At 38.4% G+C, this 17371-nt stretch overlaps 1 protein-coding gene across 2 annotated transcripts in view; it reads left to right on the top strand.

Moving 5' to 3' along the window:
• The first annotated feature begins 3442 nt into the window (after window positions 1-3442).
• The window catches only part of LOC133645247 (uncharacterized), a 33785-nt gene continuing 19856 nt past the window's right edge, over window positions 3443-17371 (top strand). The window contains exons 1-4 of one of the 2 annotated variants that reach the window (XM_062040146.1): window positions 3443-3835; window positions 8961-9083; window positions 11799-11895; window positions 11967-12080. In XM_062040146.1, coding sequence (XP_061896130.1) covers window positions 3712-3835; window positions 8961-9083; window positions 11799-11895; window positions 11967-12080 — 458 coding nt within the window. In that variant the 5' untranslated portion in view covers window positions 3443-3711. Of the gene's footprint in view, window positions 3836-8960; window positions 9084-11798; window positions 11896-11966; window positions 12091-17371 lie in introns of both variants that reach the window. The other variant, XM_062040145.1, reaches the window with a different exon arrangement.

The raw sequence follows: 17371 nt of genomic DNA, 5'->3' as shown, positions 1-17371 counted from the left end.
TCTGGCTATTGCCCAAGTGTCTTTTAATGGCAGCTATAGACTCTGGAAGGGAACGTGCGCCCTCCTGTGGACTTCTGCCGCAATTGCACACATAAAGAAATGCATTATTTCCAAGTGTGCCTTATTTAGCTTCCCAGACTTCACAGTACTTATATAGCCCTAAATCACGAGTGTCTCAAAGGGCTGCACAAGCCACACCAACATCCTGAACTCACATCCCACATCTGGGCATAGTGTTGCATCATCCCACGCATCACTCCTTCACCCCACATTATATATATATATATATATATATATATATATATATATATATATATATATATATATATATATATATATATATATATATATATATATATATATATATATATATATATATAATTTAAAAAATGCTAGAAAAATAATCTGTGATTAATCACAGATCTAGAGTGTGATTAATCTGATTAAAACAAATTAATCACTTGACAACCCTTAGATATACGGTATAAATGTTAATTTTTGTATATGTATATATACATATACAGTATGTACAGTATATATATGTAGCTGAGTGGTTAACACTGGCAACTGTGCACCAAGGGGTACTGGGTACAAATCCCGGTCAGGTTACAAGACTCCAGCCAAAAGAGTCAGTGTTTTTTTACACGTCCATTTGTAGTTAACTGAGACAGGTTCTCATTTAAATATGTCATTGGGGCACGACAAAGGCTAGCTGAGTGGTTAAAGCAGCTAGCTTCCAATCAAAGAGGACTGGGTTCAAATCCCAGTCATGGCCGAACAGTGACTGGGTAAACTCCGGCTGGAGGAGTTACTTTTTTGTATCATAGTTTACTGAGACAGTTTCTCAATTAAATATGTCATTGGGGCCCGAAGTCTTGGCTCCAGCAGACCAATGATAGTTGAGTGGTTAAGGCAGCTAGCTGTCACTCAAAGGGGATTGGTTTCAAATCCACGTCATGTCGTGCAGTGACTAGGAAAGCTCCAACTGGAAGAGTTGCTGTTTTATATCCTAGTTTACTAGGACAGGTTATGTCATTGGGGCACGAAAACTGTGAATTGGCAGATAAAGGATAGCCGAGTGGTTATAGCAGCTAGCTCCCAATTAAAGGGTACTAGGTTCAAATCCAAGTCATGGTCCAGCAGTGACTAGGAAGGCTCCAGCTGGGGAGTTATTGTTTTATATCATAATTTTCTGAGACAGCTTCCCAAATAAATATGTCATTGGGGCCCGAAATCTTGTCTCAAGAATAATTTGTTTCAACTATTAAATGAACCAAAATATGACTTATTTTATCTTTGTGAAAATATTGGACACAGTGTGTTGTCAAGCTTATGAGATGCGATGCAAGTGTAAGCCACTGTCACACTATTGTTCTTTTTTATATATATATAAATGTCTAATGATAATGTCAATGAGGGATTTTTAATCACTGCTGTTTTGATATTGTTACTAGTATTGATGCTGTTGTCGATAATGTTCATTTTTGTTTCACTACATTTGGATTGTTCCGTGTCATGTTTGTGTCCTCAATTGCTGTTTACTGTTGTTCTTAGTGTTGCTGGGGCGGCTTTGCTTTTGGAATTGGATTGCATTGTTGTGTATTGTTTTGTTGATTGATTAATAAATTCATAAAAATATTACAAAAATAAACATATATAAATCAAATGTTAACAATCAAATGTAGATACTTTTTCTTATGCTTTCTTTTACACCTGTTGGGAGTGCATTCCACATTGATGTGGCATAGAAAGAGAATGAGTTAAGACCTTTGTTAGATCGGAATCTGGGTTTAACGTGGTTAGTGGAGCTCCCCCTGGTGTTGTGGTTATGGCGGTCATTTACGTTATGGAAGTAGTTTGACATGTACTTCGGTATCAGGGAGGTGTAGCGGATTTTATAGACTAGGCTCAGTGCAAGTTGTTTTACTCTGTCCTCCACCTTGAGCCAGCCCACTTTGGAGAAGTGGGTAGGAGTGAGGTGGGATCTGGGGTGGAGGTCTAGAAGTAATCTGACTAGCTTGTTCTGGGATGTTTGGAGTTTAGATTTGAGGGTTTTAGAGGTGCTAGGGTACCAGGAGGTGCATGCGTAATCAAAAAAGGTTGAACGAGAGTTCCCACCAGAATCCTCAAGGTGCTTTTGTTGACCAGAGAGGAGATTCTGTAGAGAAATCTCGTTCGTTGGTTGACCTTTTTGATTACCTTGGTTGCCATTTTATCACAGGAAAGATTAGCCTCTAGAATGGAACCTAGGTAGGTGACCTCATCTTTCCTGGTGAGAACAACGTCACCCACTTTTATAGTGAAGTCATTGACTTTCTTAAGGTTGATGTGGGACCCAAACAGGATGGATTCCGTTTTACCCAAGTGTATGGATAGCTTATTTATAAATAGTTGATTTATATAGGCTAGTAAGGTAAAGTTTTGTACCTGACAAGTTTCGGCTATCTTGCTTCTGCAGCCAGGTACAAAACTTTACCTTACTAGCCTATATAAATCAACTATTTATAAATACACATTAGTAGGCTAAATGAACCTCTTTAACATGTATGGATAGCTTGTTGTCAGCGAGCCAGGTGCAAGTTCTACAGAGTTCAGCACTGAGGATTTTCTCCACCTGTGACTTGTCCTTGCCGGATACCAGCAAGGTCGAGTCATCCGCAAACAAAAACAATTCACAGTCGCATGCCGATGACAAGTCGTTTATGTATACCAGGAACAGTAAAGGTCCTAATATACTGCCTTGGGGGACTCCACAGCTCACTGAGAGGGGGGGGGGGGGGGGGGGACACGGTGCCGTTCACCTCTACCACCTGTTTCCTCCCCTCCAAGTAGGATTGCATCCAGCTCCATGAGGTTTTGTTAAATCCGATTGCTCTGAGCTTATCCAACAGTATCTGTTAGTCTGTCTCTACCCCCCTCGGTGAAGCCACATCCGGTGGTCCATGTATCCCAGAGTGTATGAATAAGAGTGTATGACTAAGAGTGTATGAATAAGATTTATTCATGTATTTTATTATATAAAAATGGGAGCCATTACCTCCCTGCTTGGCACTCGGCATCAAGGGTTGGAATTGGGGGTTGAATCACCAAAATGATTCCCGGGCGCGGCCACCGCCGCTGCTCACTGCTCCCCTCACCTCCCTGGGGGTGATCAAGGGTGATGGTTCAAATGCAGAGAATAATTTCGCCACACCTAGTGTGTGTGTGTGTGACAATCATTGGCACTTTAACTGAACTTTTAATGATGTTATTCATATTATTCAGATTGAAAAGCTTCAGGGGCCACATGTGGCCCCCGGACGTTCATCTGCCCAGGTCTGTGCTAAGGTGATCTCTAGAAGTGGTCCACACTCCATGTCAGTAGGTGGCGGTAATGCACACCAGAAGGTTGCTTGCCAACCTGCTATAAAAAAAAAAGAAGAAGAAGAAGATCCACACTTCCGGGTGGTGATGACGTCGCGTCGTGACGTCATATTTCAAAATGGCAGAGCCCGCGGAAAGACCCCCTGGAGTCGACTCCATTTCCCAAGAAAAGATGTCAACAGCGCGACTTGTAACAATTATAAGGCCGAGGAGGGTTATTTGAACACACACCATTCAATTATTATAAATGAAAGTCACGTTTTGTAACCGCTCCGGTCTCGTCCCAGCGGAAGTGACGCTAGCACGTCATCAGAATACAACAGCTTGCTAGCTAACACGCCTCCTATCATGTCAGCGCTGTTATTTGTTCACATGTCATTCATTCCTTCTCATTTACATCAACACGACGACAGAGACATTCTGCCGCTAGACGAAGGTCACCGAGCAGCGACGAAGTTTGCATTTTCGGCAGGTGAGTGTTCAATTGTCCTCCGAGAAAAGTAGCATGAAGTCATTCTATTACACAGGTGAAAGTCATACACACATAATATGCTGGAAAAGTCCATTCATGTCAGCAATTAACTTCAAATGTCAAACTCATTTGTGATGTTAAAGGGAAAACAGTACTTAAATGTATTTATATTATTCAAATGTCAATGATGCTGTATAATAGACTGTATTTATGTTATTGACATGTGAATAATGCTGTATAATCAGTGTTGGGACTAACGCGTTACAAAGTAACTAGTAGTCTAACGCCTTATTTTTTATATTCAGTAACTCAGTTACCGTTACTACATGATGCGTTACTGCGTTATTTGATGTCATTTCTTATGTAGTATCGGCTAAAAACAGAAGATCTGAGTGTGTTTTATTGGAGAGTTGCAGTGTCGTCCTTCTGAATGATTCCCGGGCGCGGCGCCGCTGCTGCCCACTGCTCCCCAAGGGGATGGCTCAAATGCAGAGGACACATTTCACCACACCTAGTGTGTGTGTGTGACAATCATTGGTACTTTAACTTGAACTTATCTTAATTCTTCCTGTGTCACAACGGAGACAAGAGAAGAGGCGCTGTGTGTGTGTGTGTGCGTGTGCGTGTGTGTGTGTGTGTGTGTGTGTGTGTGTGTGTGTGTGTGTGTGTGTGTGTGTGTGTGTGTGTGTGTGTGTGTGTGCGTGTGCGCGTGTGCGTGTGTGTGTGTGTGGAGGGGGGCGTGTCTGTGTTTACTTACAAGACATCATGGTGGAGCTGAAGCCGAGTTTCTTAACATGGAGATATTCTAGAGCAGGGGTCACCAACGCGGTGCCCGCGGGCACCAGGTAGCCCGTAAGGACCAGATGAGTAGCCCGCTGGCCTGTTCTAAAAATAGCTCAAATAGCAGCACTTACCAGCGAGCTGCCTCTATTTTTTAAATTGTATTTATTTACTAGCAAGCTGGTCTCGACATTTTTAATTCTAAGAGACAAAACTCAAATAGAATTTGAAAATCCAAGAAAATATTTCAAAGACTTGGTCTTCACTTGTTTAAATAGATTCATAATTTTTTTTTACTTTGCTTCTTATAACTTTCAGAAAGACAATTTTAGAGAAAAAATACAACCTTAAAAATGATTTTTTATTGTAAAGAATAATAAATACATTTTAATTTAATTCTTAATTTTAGCTTCTGTTTTTTCGACGAAGAATATTTGTGAAATATTTCTTCAAACTTATTATGATTAGAATTCAAAAAAATTATTCTGGCAAATCTTGAAAATCTGTAGAATCAAATTTAAATCTTATTTCAAAGTCTTTTGAATTTCTTTTAAAATTTTTGTTCTGGAAAATCTAGAAGAAATAATGATTTGTCTTTGTTAGAAATATAGCTGGTCCAATTAATTTAAAACATGTCATCAAACTTCTAAAATTAATCTTAATCAGGAAAAATTACTAATGATGTTCCATAAAATCTTTTTAAATTTTTTTCAAAAAGATTCGAATTAGCTAGTTTTTCTCTTCTTTTTTTCGGTTGAATTTTGAATTTTAAAGAGTCGAAATTGAAGATAAACTATGTTTCAAAATTTAATTATCATTTTTTTCGTGTTTTCTCCTCTTTTAAACCGTTCAATTAAGTGTAAATATCATTAATTATTAATAATAACAGAGTTAAAGGTAAATTGAGCAAATTGGCTATTTCTGGCAATTTATTTAAGTGTGTATCAAACTGGTAGCCCTTCGCATTAATCACTACCCAAGAAGTAGCTCTTGCTTTCAAAAAGGTTGGTGACCCCTGCTCTAGACTGACCATGTGTCTTCTTTTGCGGGGCTGTCCGGGCGGAGTTTCTTAAAGGCCTCAAATGTCCGGCAGGGTTGCGTATATTTTCAATGTACGTTCAGGGTTAAGATGGGGTTAAAAACCAAACTAATTGTGCACACGCAGCAGCATTCGTGAGGGAGGGACAGAGAGAGCGAGGGAGTGGATTGATTGATTGAGACTTTTATTAATAGATTGCACAGTACAGTACATATTCCGTACAATTGACCACTAAATGGTAACACCCCAATAAGTTTTTCAACTTGTTTAAATCGGGGACCACATTAATCCATTTATTTCAAACTGTCATTGCTCAAAACATAATATTGAATCAAAATCAATGTTATTATGTTTTTTTTGACCTATCCAAGGTTCCCATTACTTCACATCAAATATTCCACTTTGAAAAATATTTTTGGTGGAAGATTTTGCATATTTTGTGTGTTTGCCATTAAAAACATAGTTTTGTTTGACAAAAAAGGGCGGAAAACAAACAGACAAAAAAACAACATAACTAAAACATTTTGAAACGAGGGATAGATCTGAAGTTGATGTAGACTCCAGAGATTTAAGCGTTAAATATAAAATGTTTGTATGCCCTGGCACACCATTATCATCATTTCATGACCCAAGCAAAACACTTTTTACACTTTTATACTGAAATAAATACACCTACAACTTATTCAATAAAAACATAGAAAAAACTACCAGCAGCGGTAAAGTTTAGATCCATGAAGGAAAGAAGAAAGTGAATGAATGTTTATAACTGAATACATTTACATATGTATACAAATTAGTTTTCTTTCTTTATTATTTTTTTTAATGAATTAAGTAACGTTTATGACAACCTTTTTCCAAAACACAATATATAATGTGAGATATAACAGGATAATGCATACGTTTATCTTTTTTGTTGTCAAAACGCTTACCAAAAAGTGGGACCCCAAAAATTTACTGTAGGACCCCATTTTTATGACTTGATGGGGTCCCTGGGACCCCATTTTGAAAATTCCTAGCGCTGATCAACAGATTGTATTATTCTCCAGTGCAATAACAGTACTTAAATGAAGGCTTAAAGGGCATTAATGGTAGCTTTAAAAAAAGAAGAAGAAGAAAACAAGTAACTAAATAGTTACTTTTCACAATAACGCATTACTTTTTGGTGTAAGTAACTGAGTTAGTAACTGAGTTGCTTTTGAAATAAAGTAACTAGTAACTGTAACTAGTTACTGGTTTTCAGTAACTAACCCAACACTGTGTATAATAGACTGTATTTATATTATTCACAAGTGAATAATGCTGTATAATAGACTGTATTTATATTTTTCACATGTAAAAAATACCTTAGTGTTTATTTTTATTGTGAGCGAACTGTGGTGCTGAATTTCCCAGAGGGATCAATAAAGTACTTTCTATTCTATTCTATTCTATTCTAAAAACATCCAAATCCATTGCTATTCTTTATATAAAGTAAGACACATGCTGAATAAGAAATATCTGCACATCATTCCTTGAGTAATTCGATTACAAAATACATTCGAGGAATTGTTGCTGCCTCGAGGTGTCGTATATATTTTTTTTACGGCATTTTGCCTGGTTCACTAAACAGTAGTCAAAGCTCACGTTTCGCACAGACTGTTTAGGTGTTGCACAGCGTGTTTACGTCACAGATCATCCCCCCCTTGCACTGCACGACACCGCTCTTTTAAGTACGCTCCAGTTTAGAAAACCTTTAAACGGCACCGTATGATAATCATCAAAAACGCACGAGAGACAAGAACTTTGTTTATGCGGTCACACCACACAGCACATAGGGCTGTGAGCGCACCTGTTTTTATTAGCACATACACATTTTTAGCTGTGCGTGTCAGCCTTCAATAATGAAAACAGGCGTTTAGGAAATAAGACGATTAGGCCAACCACAATAATTGACGGCACATCTTAACGTGTATAATTAAAAAAAAATTGTGATTTATTCGATTAATCGATCGGGATATTCGATAGAATACTCGATTACTAAAATATTCGATAGCTGCAGCTGTAGTTATATTATTCTTTTATTTTTCCATATCTAACATACTGTGTTGAACTTTGGGGAAATGTTTATAGAACAAACACAGGCTCAATAATTCAACTTGAAAAAAGGGTCATTAGAATAATACACAAGGCTGGCTACGATGAACCTACCAATCCATTATTCCTAAGTTCTAATGTAGAGGTGTCAAACTCATTTTAGATCGGGGGCCACATGGACAAAAATCTACTCCCAAGTGGGCCGGACTGGTAAAATCAAGGCACGATAACTTAAAAATAAAGACAACTTCAGATTGTTTGTTTTTTTCTTTGTTAAAAATAGAGCAAGCACATTCTGAAAATGTACAAATCATAATGTTGTTGTTTTTTTTTTTTACACTTACATGTTGCGGTTAATAGTATTCTACCTTTATTTGTCGATATGTATACTTTCTGATGAAATGATGTGATAATGTTCATCAGTCAACTCATTGGTGTTCATTTTTAATCTATTAAGATCAAATAATAATATGTTATTTAAATGGAGGCTTCTCACATGATGAGATAACTTCTGGAAATGACTGGCTCATAAGGGTCAAAGGTATAAATGTGTGTGTCCAAGTTAAAGGAAAAGGCAGGCTGTCTTCTTCTAATGGATTTATTACAATCTTTACAAGCCGGGTAACGTTTGCTGTGGTCTGGAACAACATGGCGCACAAACAACTATCAGAAATGCAGCCAATATTACGTACAGATAATGTGTCATGAGACATGCAAATATAAATGAAATGCACAGAGGACATAAGTAAAGGAAATTAAATGAGCTCAAATATTCCTACAAACGAGTCATAATGATGCAATATGTACATACAGCTAGCTTGAATAGCATGTTAGCATTGATTAGCTTGCAGTCATGCTCTGACCAAATATGCCTGATTAGCACTCCAACAAGTCAATAACATCAACAAAGCTCACCTTTTGTGCATTCGCGCACAGCGTAGAACGTTTGGTGGACAAAATGAGACAAAGAAGAAGTGGCATAAAACACGTCTTTCTGTGGCAGCGTCGGAGAAAGTTGTACATGTAAACAAACAACAATGAGTTCAAGGATCGCTGAAATGAGTAGGACAAAACAGTGCTTGCTAAATCCTCTCATCAGTGAAGCATGTTTAACATAAACAGTGGGACTTCTAACAAGTAGGAAGGTTTGTGTCATGTTTGTTCTCCTACAGAAAATATATTACAATAAAAATGTTCTTCATCTTTTTCCATTTTCACACATCTGTGAAAGAGGTCCAGGGAGCCACGAGGGCGGTGCTAAAGAGACGCGGGTTGCTGACCCCCGGCCTACACCCGAGACTGGCCGCCAGTTCATCACAGGACACATGAACAAGCCTTCGCCCTCAAATCAGAGAAGTATTCATTTACTCTAACATGATTTGTATTCAGTTCAATGCATTTATTGTCATTGTCATAGTGAATAACACACACACTGCATAGTAACCATGTAGCAAAAATGTGTTAGGTGGTGCAATCCTGACCCATGAAACACGGCGTAAACACAAAGGGTGCCACGAACGATGCACAAAATTCACAGTCTGGTATGGATCGGTACTTGAGCGGCGCCGTTCCATACATTTTTTCAATACCCAAAAGAGGGAAATGTTCATGCCTTTTTTTAAACTTGTAGTTTATTGAAATTGTCGTTGTCCACGACAGAAAACGGTCGGCAAGGCGAGTTTATTTACAGAGCACAGTTCGTACTACAGGCAGGCCAGTCTAGTACCCGCACTCTTTTACTACGAAGCCACGCTGTTGTAACACGTGCAGAATGTGGCTCTTACTGAAATAAGCAGGGGCGGCCGTGAAAAAGACGTCGCTTGGATGGCAACTTTTGTTGTTCCAAAACCTGTATGTACCTTTCAGCATGAATGGTGCCTTCACAAACGTGTAAGTTACCCACTAATACACCCCCATATCATCAATCTTTATTGCAGACCTTCAGATCCATTTAAACATATAAAAACAGAATATAATACATTAAAAAACAAAACAATAAAAACATACATTAAAAACAAAACAAAACAAGTTTTCCATACAATTACAGACGCTGGGTTTTCAACTTTGCGCCTAGAACAATCCGGATGGTTCTTTTCCTCTTTGGACCGGAGGACACGACGTCCACAGTTTCCAAAAACAATTTGAAATGTGGACTTGTCAGACCACAGAACACTTTTCCAGTTTGCATCAGTACATCTTAGATGAGCTCGGGCCGAGCGAAGCCGGCGGCGTTTGTGGGTGTTGTTGATAAATGGCATTCGCTTTGCATTGTAGAGTTTTAACTTGCACTTACAGATGTAGTGACGAACTGTAGTTACTGACAGTGGTTTTCTGAAGTGTTCCTGAGTCCATGTGGTGATATCCTTTACACACTGATGTCGCTTTTTGATGCAGTACCAACACAAATACAACTTTGAGACTACGTGCTTTCTGAGAAGATTACCGTAGTAACTAGTATATCATGCAAAAGCGCAGATTCCAACCAATCAGTCCATCTTAGATGAGCTCGGGCCGAGCGAAGCCAGCGGCGTTACTGGGTGTTGTTGCATTTATCAACAACACCCAGAAACGCAGAGTTTTGAGGACGAAAATGAATTGATACCATTTTAGAATAAGGCTGTAACATAGCAAAATGTGGCAAAAAATGAAGCGCTGTGAATACTTTCCGGATGCAGTGTACAGTATAAAGGGCAGATCAATAGAAGTGATAATTAGACGTTGCAGTTCATGGGTGGGATGTGAGAGAGGGTCACTGCCTGAGGATACAGACGAGCTGTTGGCAAGTTGTCCTGGCACGTATAGACCTGTTCCTTCTACCTGAGGGCCGCAGGTGAGGAGCAGGGTGTTGTTGGTCACGCAGGATGCTGTGCACTCGCCTCAGACAGCAGGTAGTGTAGACTGTGCCCATCTCTGGAAGACTTGATTGTTTTTCAGCTGTTTTAATCACCGATTAGAGAGTCTGCTGTCATGGCACACTTCTAAAAGCTCACTCTTACACTAGGAAGCGGAGTCATTCATTGCGCTTTACCTGACACATGAAACGTGACAAATACGATCGCTGAGATGAAACGGATCAGGCCCGTGAACAGGTTCTATCCGGATGAATTTGCTAAGTATACAAATGAGCTGAAATTTTTGTATGAAAGAAACTGCTGTTTTAAATGTGTCCACTAGATGTGGCAATTCTTTGTATCTTTGTAGATGATGCTACATACAGGATGTACAAAAAAAATAAAACACATGATGTTAGTGCAACAGTCAAAGAAAATTAGCAAACTACATAAATAACATCCTGTAATTTGATTTTGATATTTTTTTTTTTATCTTGTTAGATTGAAAATGAACACCAATGAGTTGACTGATGAACATTATCACGTCATTTATTCAGAAAGTATAAATAACGACAATTAAAGGTAGAACACTATTAACTGCAACATGGAAGTGTAAAAAAACAACATGATTTGTTTATTTTTGAGAAATTCTATTTTTAAACCAAGAAAACAATCTGAAGTTGTCTTTATTTTTAAGTTATCGTGCCGTGATTTTACCAGTCCGGCCCACTTGGGAGTAGATTTTTCTCAATGTGGCCCCCGATCTAAAATGAGTTTGACACCTCTGGCCTAGATAAATTGGTAAACATCCTCACAAATATTGATATAAAGCATTACCGTATTTTCCGAACCATAGGGCACACCGGATTATAAGGAGCACTGCCGATGAATGGTCTATTTTTGATCTTTTTTTCATATATAAGGCGCACCGGATTATAAGGCGCATTAAAGGAGTCATAATATATATCTTTTTTTCTAAATGTAAAAGACTTCCTTGGGGTCTACATAACATGTAATGGTGGTTCTTTGCTCAAAATGTTGCATAGATGATGTTTTACACATCATCTTCAAGCCGCTTCCGGGTGCGCCGTTTTGTGGGCGGTCTTATTTACGTGGCTCACCTTCGGCAGCGTCTTCTCCCCGTCATCTTTGTTGCGAAGTGTCAAAAGATGGAGCTAACTGTTTTAATGACATTCACACTTTACTTCAATCAATAACGGAGCAGCATCTCCTCATCCAGAAACAACAACACCAGAAATGTGTCCCGTGAAAAACCGTCCGACCAGAACTCTAACAACTAAAGTTCCTTGGGTGAATAATGGTAACTCGCTACACCGGTATGTTTTAGGGCTTTCATGGCGAGTTTACTGACTGAAATAAGTAATAACTTTACACTGCTTTTTATTAGAAATGGCAACAGCAGAGGATGGATGTCCCATAACAAGAAGGTGGAGAAAAAGAAGAAGCTTATCGACTACGGTGTCGGCACGGACTACAAAGGCGGACCTGCACAAATTTTCAGGTACCAGAAGGTAAGAAAAGTTTCTTTTGCATAATATTGCGAAACAAAACACCAGAAAATATGTCTTACCTTATACACACACCATAATAATACTCCTATGTTGAAGCACAGTACAATCCATCAAGCGGTGCAGTTTCATAGCTGACCAAAGTCCTACTAAAACATTTTGATAGATTTTTGAGCGCCGTGTGTAATGTTCTATATTTTCAATGGAGCATATACAATGTTGGTGTTGTTTACTTGAGTCATATTGCGGTCTACACGAAATCAAATCAAATCAATAATGGAGCAGCATCTCCTCATCCGGAAACAACCACACCGGAAATGTGTCCCGTGAAAAACCGTTCAACCGGAACTCTCTAATGACTAAACTTCCTTGGGTGAATAATGTAAACTCACTACACCGGTATGTTTTAGCGCTTTCATGGCAAGTTTACTGACAGATATAAGTGAGAACTTGACACTACTTTATATTAGAAATGGCAACAGCGGAGGATGAATGTCACATAACAAGAAGATAGAGAAAAAGAAGAAGCTTATTAACTACAAAGGCGGACACACAATTTTTCAGGACTCATGCAGATCCCAAATACAGATCAGCAGGTACCAGAAGTTAAGAAAAGTTGCATAATATTGCGAAACAAAACGCCAGATAATGTCTTACCTTATACACACACCATAATAATAGTGGTATGTTTAATGCGCCGACAATCCTTCAAGCGGTGCGGCTTCATAGCTGACCAAAGTCGTGCTAAAACATTTTGATAGATTTTTGAGCGCCGTGTCTAATGTTCTATATTTTCAACGGAACATTTAAAATGTTGCTGTTGTTTACTTAAAAGCCATCATAGTGCAGGCTACACGTATCTCTTATGTTTGACTGCCATCTACTGCTCACACTTATAATTACACCATGTACCAAATAAAATAGCCTCGAGGTGGGTAAGCTCAACCAAACTTGTTCATTACATTAGGCGCAACTGTGTAAGGCGCACTGAGAAATAAAAAAGGATTTTAAATGCGCCTTATAGTCCGGAAATTACGGTAAACGCATTGGCCAAAAAGTGCATTGTGTGTCCTCGCCGCGATCTATTTTACATTGTTGAAATGTCGGCAAAGCAAATGTGAGTATGTGAAGAACGAACCTGGAGTGAAACAGCGCACAATTCAACGTCAAGTTCGGTCTCGATACCTTTCATCTTTACCATGGAAAAAAGGACGTACGCCAGGTTTTTGTGCATAAGCACAACATAACACGAGGCCCCTGCTGAATTGGGATCTGGTCACCCTTAGATATAGAGCAGTGGGAAAAGTGGAAGTGTGCCTGCTAACTCTCACATGCTGTGTGATTTGATAATAACATCAAAAAAGTCCACAATCCAATTTCACAGTGTGATGTTCAGTCAAAGGTCGTGCACTTTGGATCCTATTAAAAGTTCAAATGGACCGAGAGCACCCTCGCATAATGTAGGTGCACGGTGGTGATGATGGCGGTGGCAAACTAATATGCACAGTACAGTACATTATTACCTTTTTCACACTAAATTACAAAAAAAAAATGTTTTGCTAAAATGTCGTAAGGGGGGACCCTTACAAAAAATTCCAAAAAACGGACTTGCTTCAGCAGCACAATTCTGGTGCTGTAGTTGTAGGAGATGTCTCAAAACGTCATCAGGAGTCCCGACTAAACCCGTAAATGTAAGAAAATGTAAGAAAATGCATATTTTATGTAAAACTTTTTTTGCTAAAATGTCGTAAGGGGGGACCCTGTCGTAAAAATTCCAAAAAACGGACTTGCTTCAGCAGCACAATTCTGGTGCTGTAGTTGTAGGAGATGTCTCAAAACGTCATCAGGAGTCCCGACTAAACCCGTAAATGTAAGAAAATGTAAGAAAATGCATTTTTTAAGGAAAACATTTTTTGCTAAAATGTCGTAAGGGGGGACCCTGTCGTAAAAATTCCAAAAAACGGACTTGCTTCAGCAGTACAATTCTGGTGCTGTAGTTGTAGGAGATGTCTCAAAACGTCATCAGGAGTCCCTAAAAAACCTAAAAATGGCATAAAATGCTTTTTTTGGGAAAACTTTTTTTTTACAAAAAAAAATTCAAAAAACAGACTTGCTTCAGCAGCACAATTCTGGTGCTGTAGTTGTAGGAGATGTCTCAAAACGTCATCAGGAGTCCCGACTAAACCCGTAAATGTAAGAAAATGTAAGAAAATGCATTTTTTAAGAAAAACATTTTTTGCTAAAATGTCGTAAGGGGGGACCCTGTCGTAAATATGCCAAAAAACGGACTTGATTCAGCAGCACAATTCTGGTGCTGTAGTTATAGGAGATGTCTTAAAACGTCATCAGGAGTCCCTACAAATTCTAAAAATGGCATAAAATGCTTTTTTTGGGAAAACTTTTTTTTTACAAAAAAAAATTCAAAAAACGGACTTGTTTGAGCAGCACAATTCTGGTGCTGTAGTTGTAGGAGATGTCTCAAAACGTCATCAGGAGTCCCGACTAAACCCGTAAATGTAAGAAAATGTAAGAAAATGCATTTTTTACGAAAAACATTTTTTGATAAAATGTCGTAAGGGGGGACCCTGTCGTAAAAATGCCAAAAAACGGACTTGATTCAGCAGTACAATTCTGGTGCTGTAGTTGTAGGAGATGTCTTAAAACGTCATCAGGAGTCCCTACAAAACCTAAAAATGGCATAAAATGCTTTTTTTGGGAAAACTTTTTTTTACAAAAAAAAAATTCAAAAAACAGACTTGCTTCAGCAGCACAATTCTGGTGCTGTAGTTGTAGGAGATGTCTCAAAACGTCATCAGGAGTCCCGACTAAACCCGTAAATGTAAGAAAATGCATTTTTTAAGAAAAACATTTTTTGCTAAAATGTCGTAAGGGGGGGCCCTGTCGTAAAAATGCCAAAAAACGGACTTGCTTCAGCAGTACAATTCTGGTGCTGTAGTTGTAGGAGATGTCTCAAAACGTCATCAGGAGTCCCTACAAAACCTAAAAATGGCAAAAAATGCTTTTTTTGGGAAAACTTTTTTTTTACAAAAAAAAATTTAAAAAACGGACTTGTTTGAGCAGCACAATTCTGGTGCTGTAGTTGTAGGAGATGTCTCAAAACGTCATCAGGAGTCCCGACTAAACCCGTAAATGTAAGAAAATGTAAGAAAATGCATTTTTTAAGAAAAACATTTTTTGCTAAAATGTCGTAAGGGGGGACCCTGTCGTAAAAATGCCAAAAAACGGACTTGATTCAGCAGCACAATTCTGGTGCTGTAGTTGTAGGAGATGTCTCAAAACGTCATCAGGAGTCCCTACAAAACCTAAAAATGGCATAAAATGCTTTTTTTGGGAAAACTTTTTTTTTACAAAAAAAATTTCAAAAAACAGACTTGCTTCAGCAGCACAATTCTGGTGCTGTAGTTGTAGGAGATGTCTCAAAACGTCATCAGGAGTCCCGACTAAACCCGTAAATGTAAGAAAATGCATTTTTTAAGAAAAACATTTTTTGCTAAAATGTCGTAAGGGGGGACCCTGTCGTAAAAATGCCAAAAAACGGACTTGCTTCAGCAGTATAATTCTGGTGCTGTAGTTGTAGGAGATGTCTCAAAACGTCATCAGGAGTCCCTACAAAACCTAAAAATGGCATAAAATGCTTTTTTTGGGAAAACTTTTTTTTTACAAAAAAATTTTCAAAAAACAGACTTGCTTCAGCAGCACAATTCTGGTGCTGTAGTTGTAGGAGATGTCTCAAAACGTCATCAGGAGTCCCGACTAAACCCGTAAATGTAAGAAAATGTAAGAAAATGCATTTTTTAAGAAAAACATTTTTTGCTAAAATGTCGTAAGGGGGGACCCTGTCGTAAAAATGCCAAAAAACGGACTTGCTTCAGCAGTATAATTCTGGTGCTGTAGTTGTAGGAGATGTCTCAAAACGTCATCAGGAGTCCCTACAAAACCTAAAAATGGCATAAAATGCTTTTTTTGGGAAAACTTTTTTTTACAAAAAAAAATTCAAAAAACGGACTTGTTTGAGCAGCACAATTCTGGTGCTGTAGTTGTAGGAGATGTCTCAAAACGTCATCAGGAGTCCCGACTAAACCCGTAAATGTAAGAAAATGTAAGAAAATGCATTTTTTAAGAAAAACATTTTTTGCTAAAATGTCGTAAGGGGGGACCCTGTCGTAAAAATGCCAAAAAACGGACTTGCTTCGGCAGTACAATTCTGGTGCTGTAGTTGTAGGAGATGTCTCAAAACGTCATCAGGAGTCCCTACAAAACCTAAAAATGGCATAAAATGCTTTTTTTGGGAAAACTTTTTTTTTACAAAAAAAATTTCAAAAAACGCACTTGTTTGAGCAGCACAATTCTGGTGCTGTAGTTGTAGGAGATGTCTCAAAACGTCATCAGGAGTCCCGACTAAACCCGTAAATGTAAGAAAATGTAAGAAAATGCATTTTTTAAGAAAAACATTTTTTGCTAAAATGTCGTAAGGGGGGACCCTGTCGTAAAAATGCCAAAAAACGGACTTGATTCAGCAGCACAATTCTGGTGCTGTAGTTGTAGGAGATGTCTCAAAACGTCATCAGGAGTCCCTACAAAACCTAAAAATGGCATAAAATGCTTTTTTTGGGAAAACTTTTTTTTACAAAAAATTTTTCAAAAAACAGACTTGCTTCAGCAGCACAATTCTGGTGCTGTAGTTGTAGGAGATGTCTCAAAACGTCATCAGGAGTCCCGACTACACCCGTAAATGTAAGAAAATGTAAGAAAATGCATTTTTTAAGAAAACATTTTTTGCTAAAATGTCGTAAGGGGGGACCCTGTCGTAAAAATGCCAAAAAACGGACTTGCTTCAGCAGTATAATTCTGGTGCTGTAGTTGTAGGAGATGTCTCAAAACGTCATCAGGAGTCCCTACAAAACCTAAAAATGGCATAAAATGCTTTTTTTGGGAAAACTTTTTTTTTACAAAAAAAAATTCAAAAAACGGACTTGTTTGAGCAGCACAATTCTGGTGCTGTAGTTGTAGGAGATGTCTCAAAACGTCATCAGGAGTCCCGACTAAACCCGTAAATGTAAGAAAATGTAAGAAAATGCATTTTTTAAGAAAAACATTTTTTGCTAAAATGTCGTAAGGGGGGACCCTGTCGTAAAAATGCCAAAAAACGGACTTGCTTCGGCAGTACAATTCTGGTGCTGTAGTTGTGGGAGATGTCTCAAAACGTCATCAGGAGTCCCTACAAAACCTAAAAATGGCATAAAATGCTTTTTTTGGGAAAACT

The sequence above is a fragment of the Entelurus aequoreus genome, linkage group LG28 (assembly GCF_033978785.1).
Source record: "Entelurus aequoreus isolate RoL-2023_Sb linkage group LG28, RoL_Eaeq_v1.1, whole genome shotgun sequence".
In the NCBI taxonomy this organism is placed as follows: Eukaryota; Metazoa; Chordata; class Actinopteri; order Syngnathiformes; family Syngnathidae; genus Entelurus; species Entelurus aequoreus.
The sequence above is the reverse complement of the archived record's forward strand: the minus strand, read 5'-3'. Positions and strand labels throughout refer to the sequence as shown.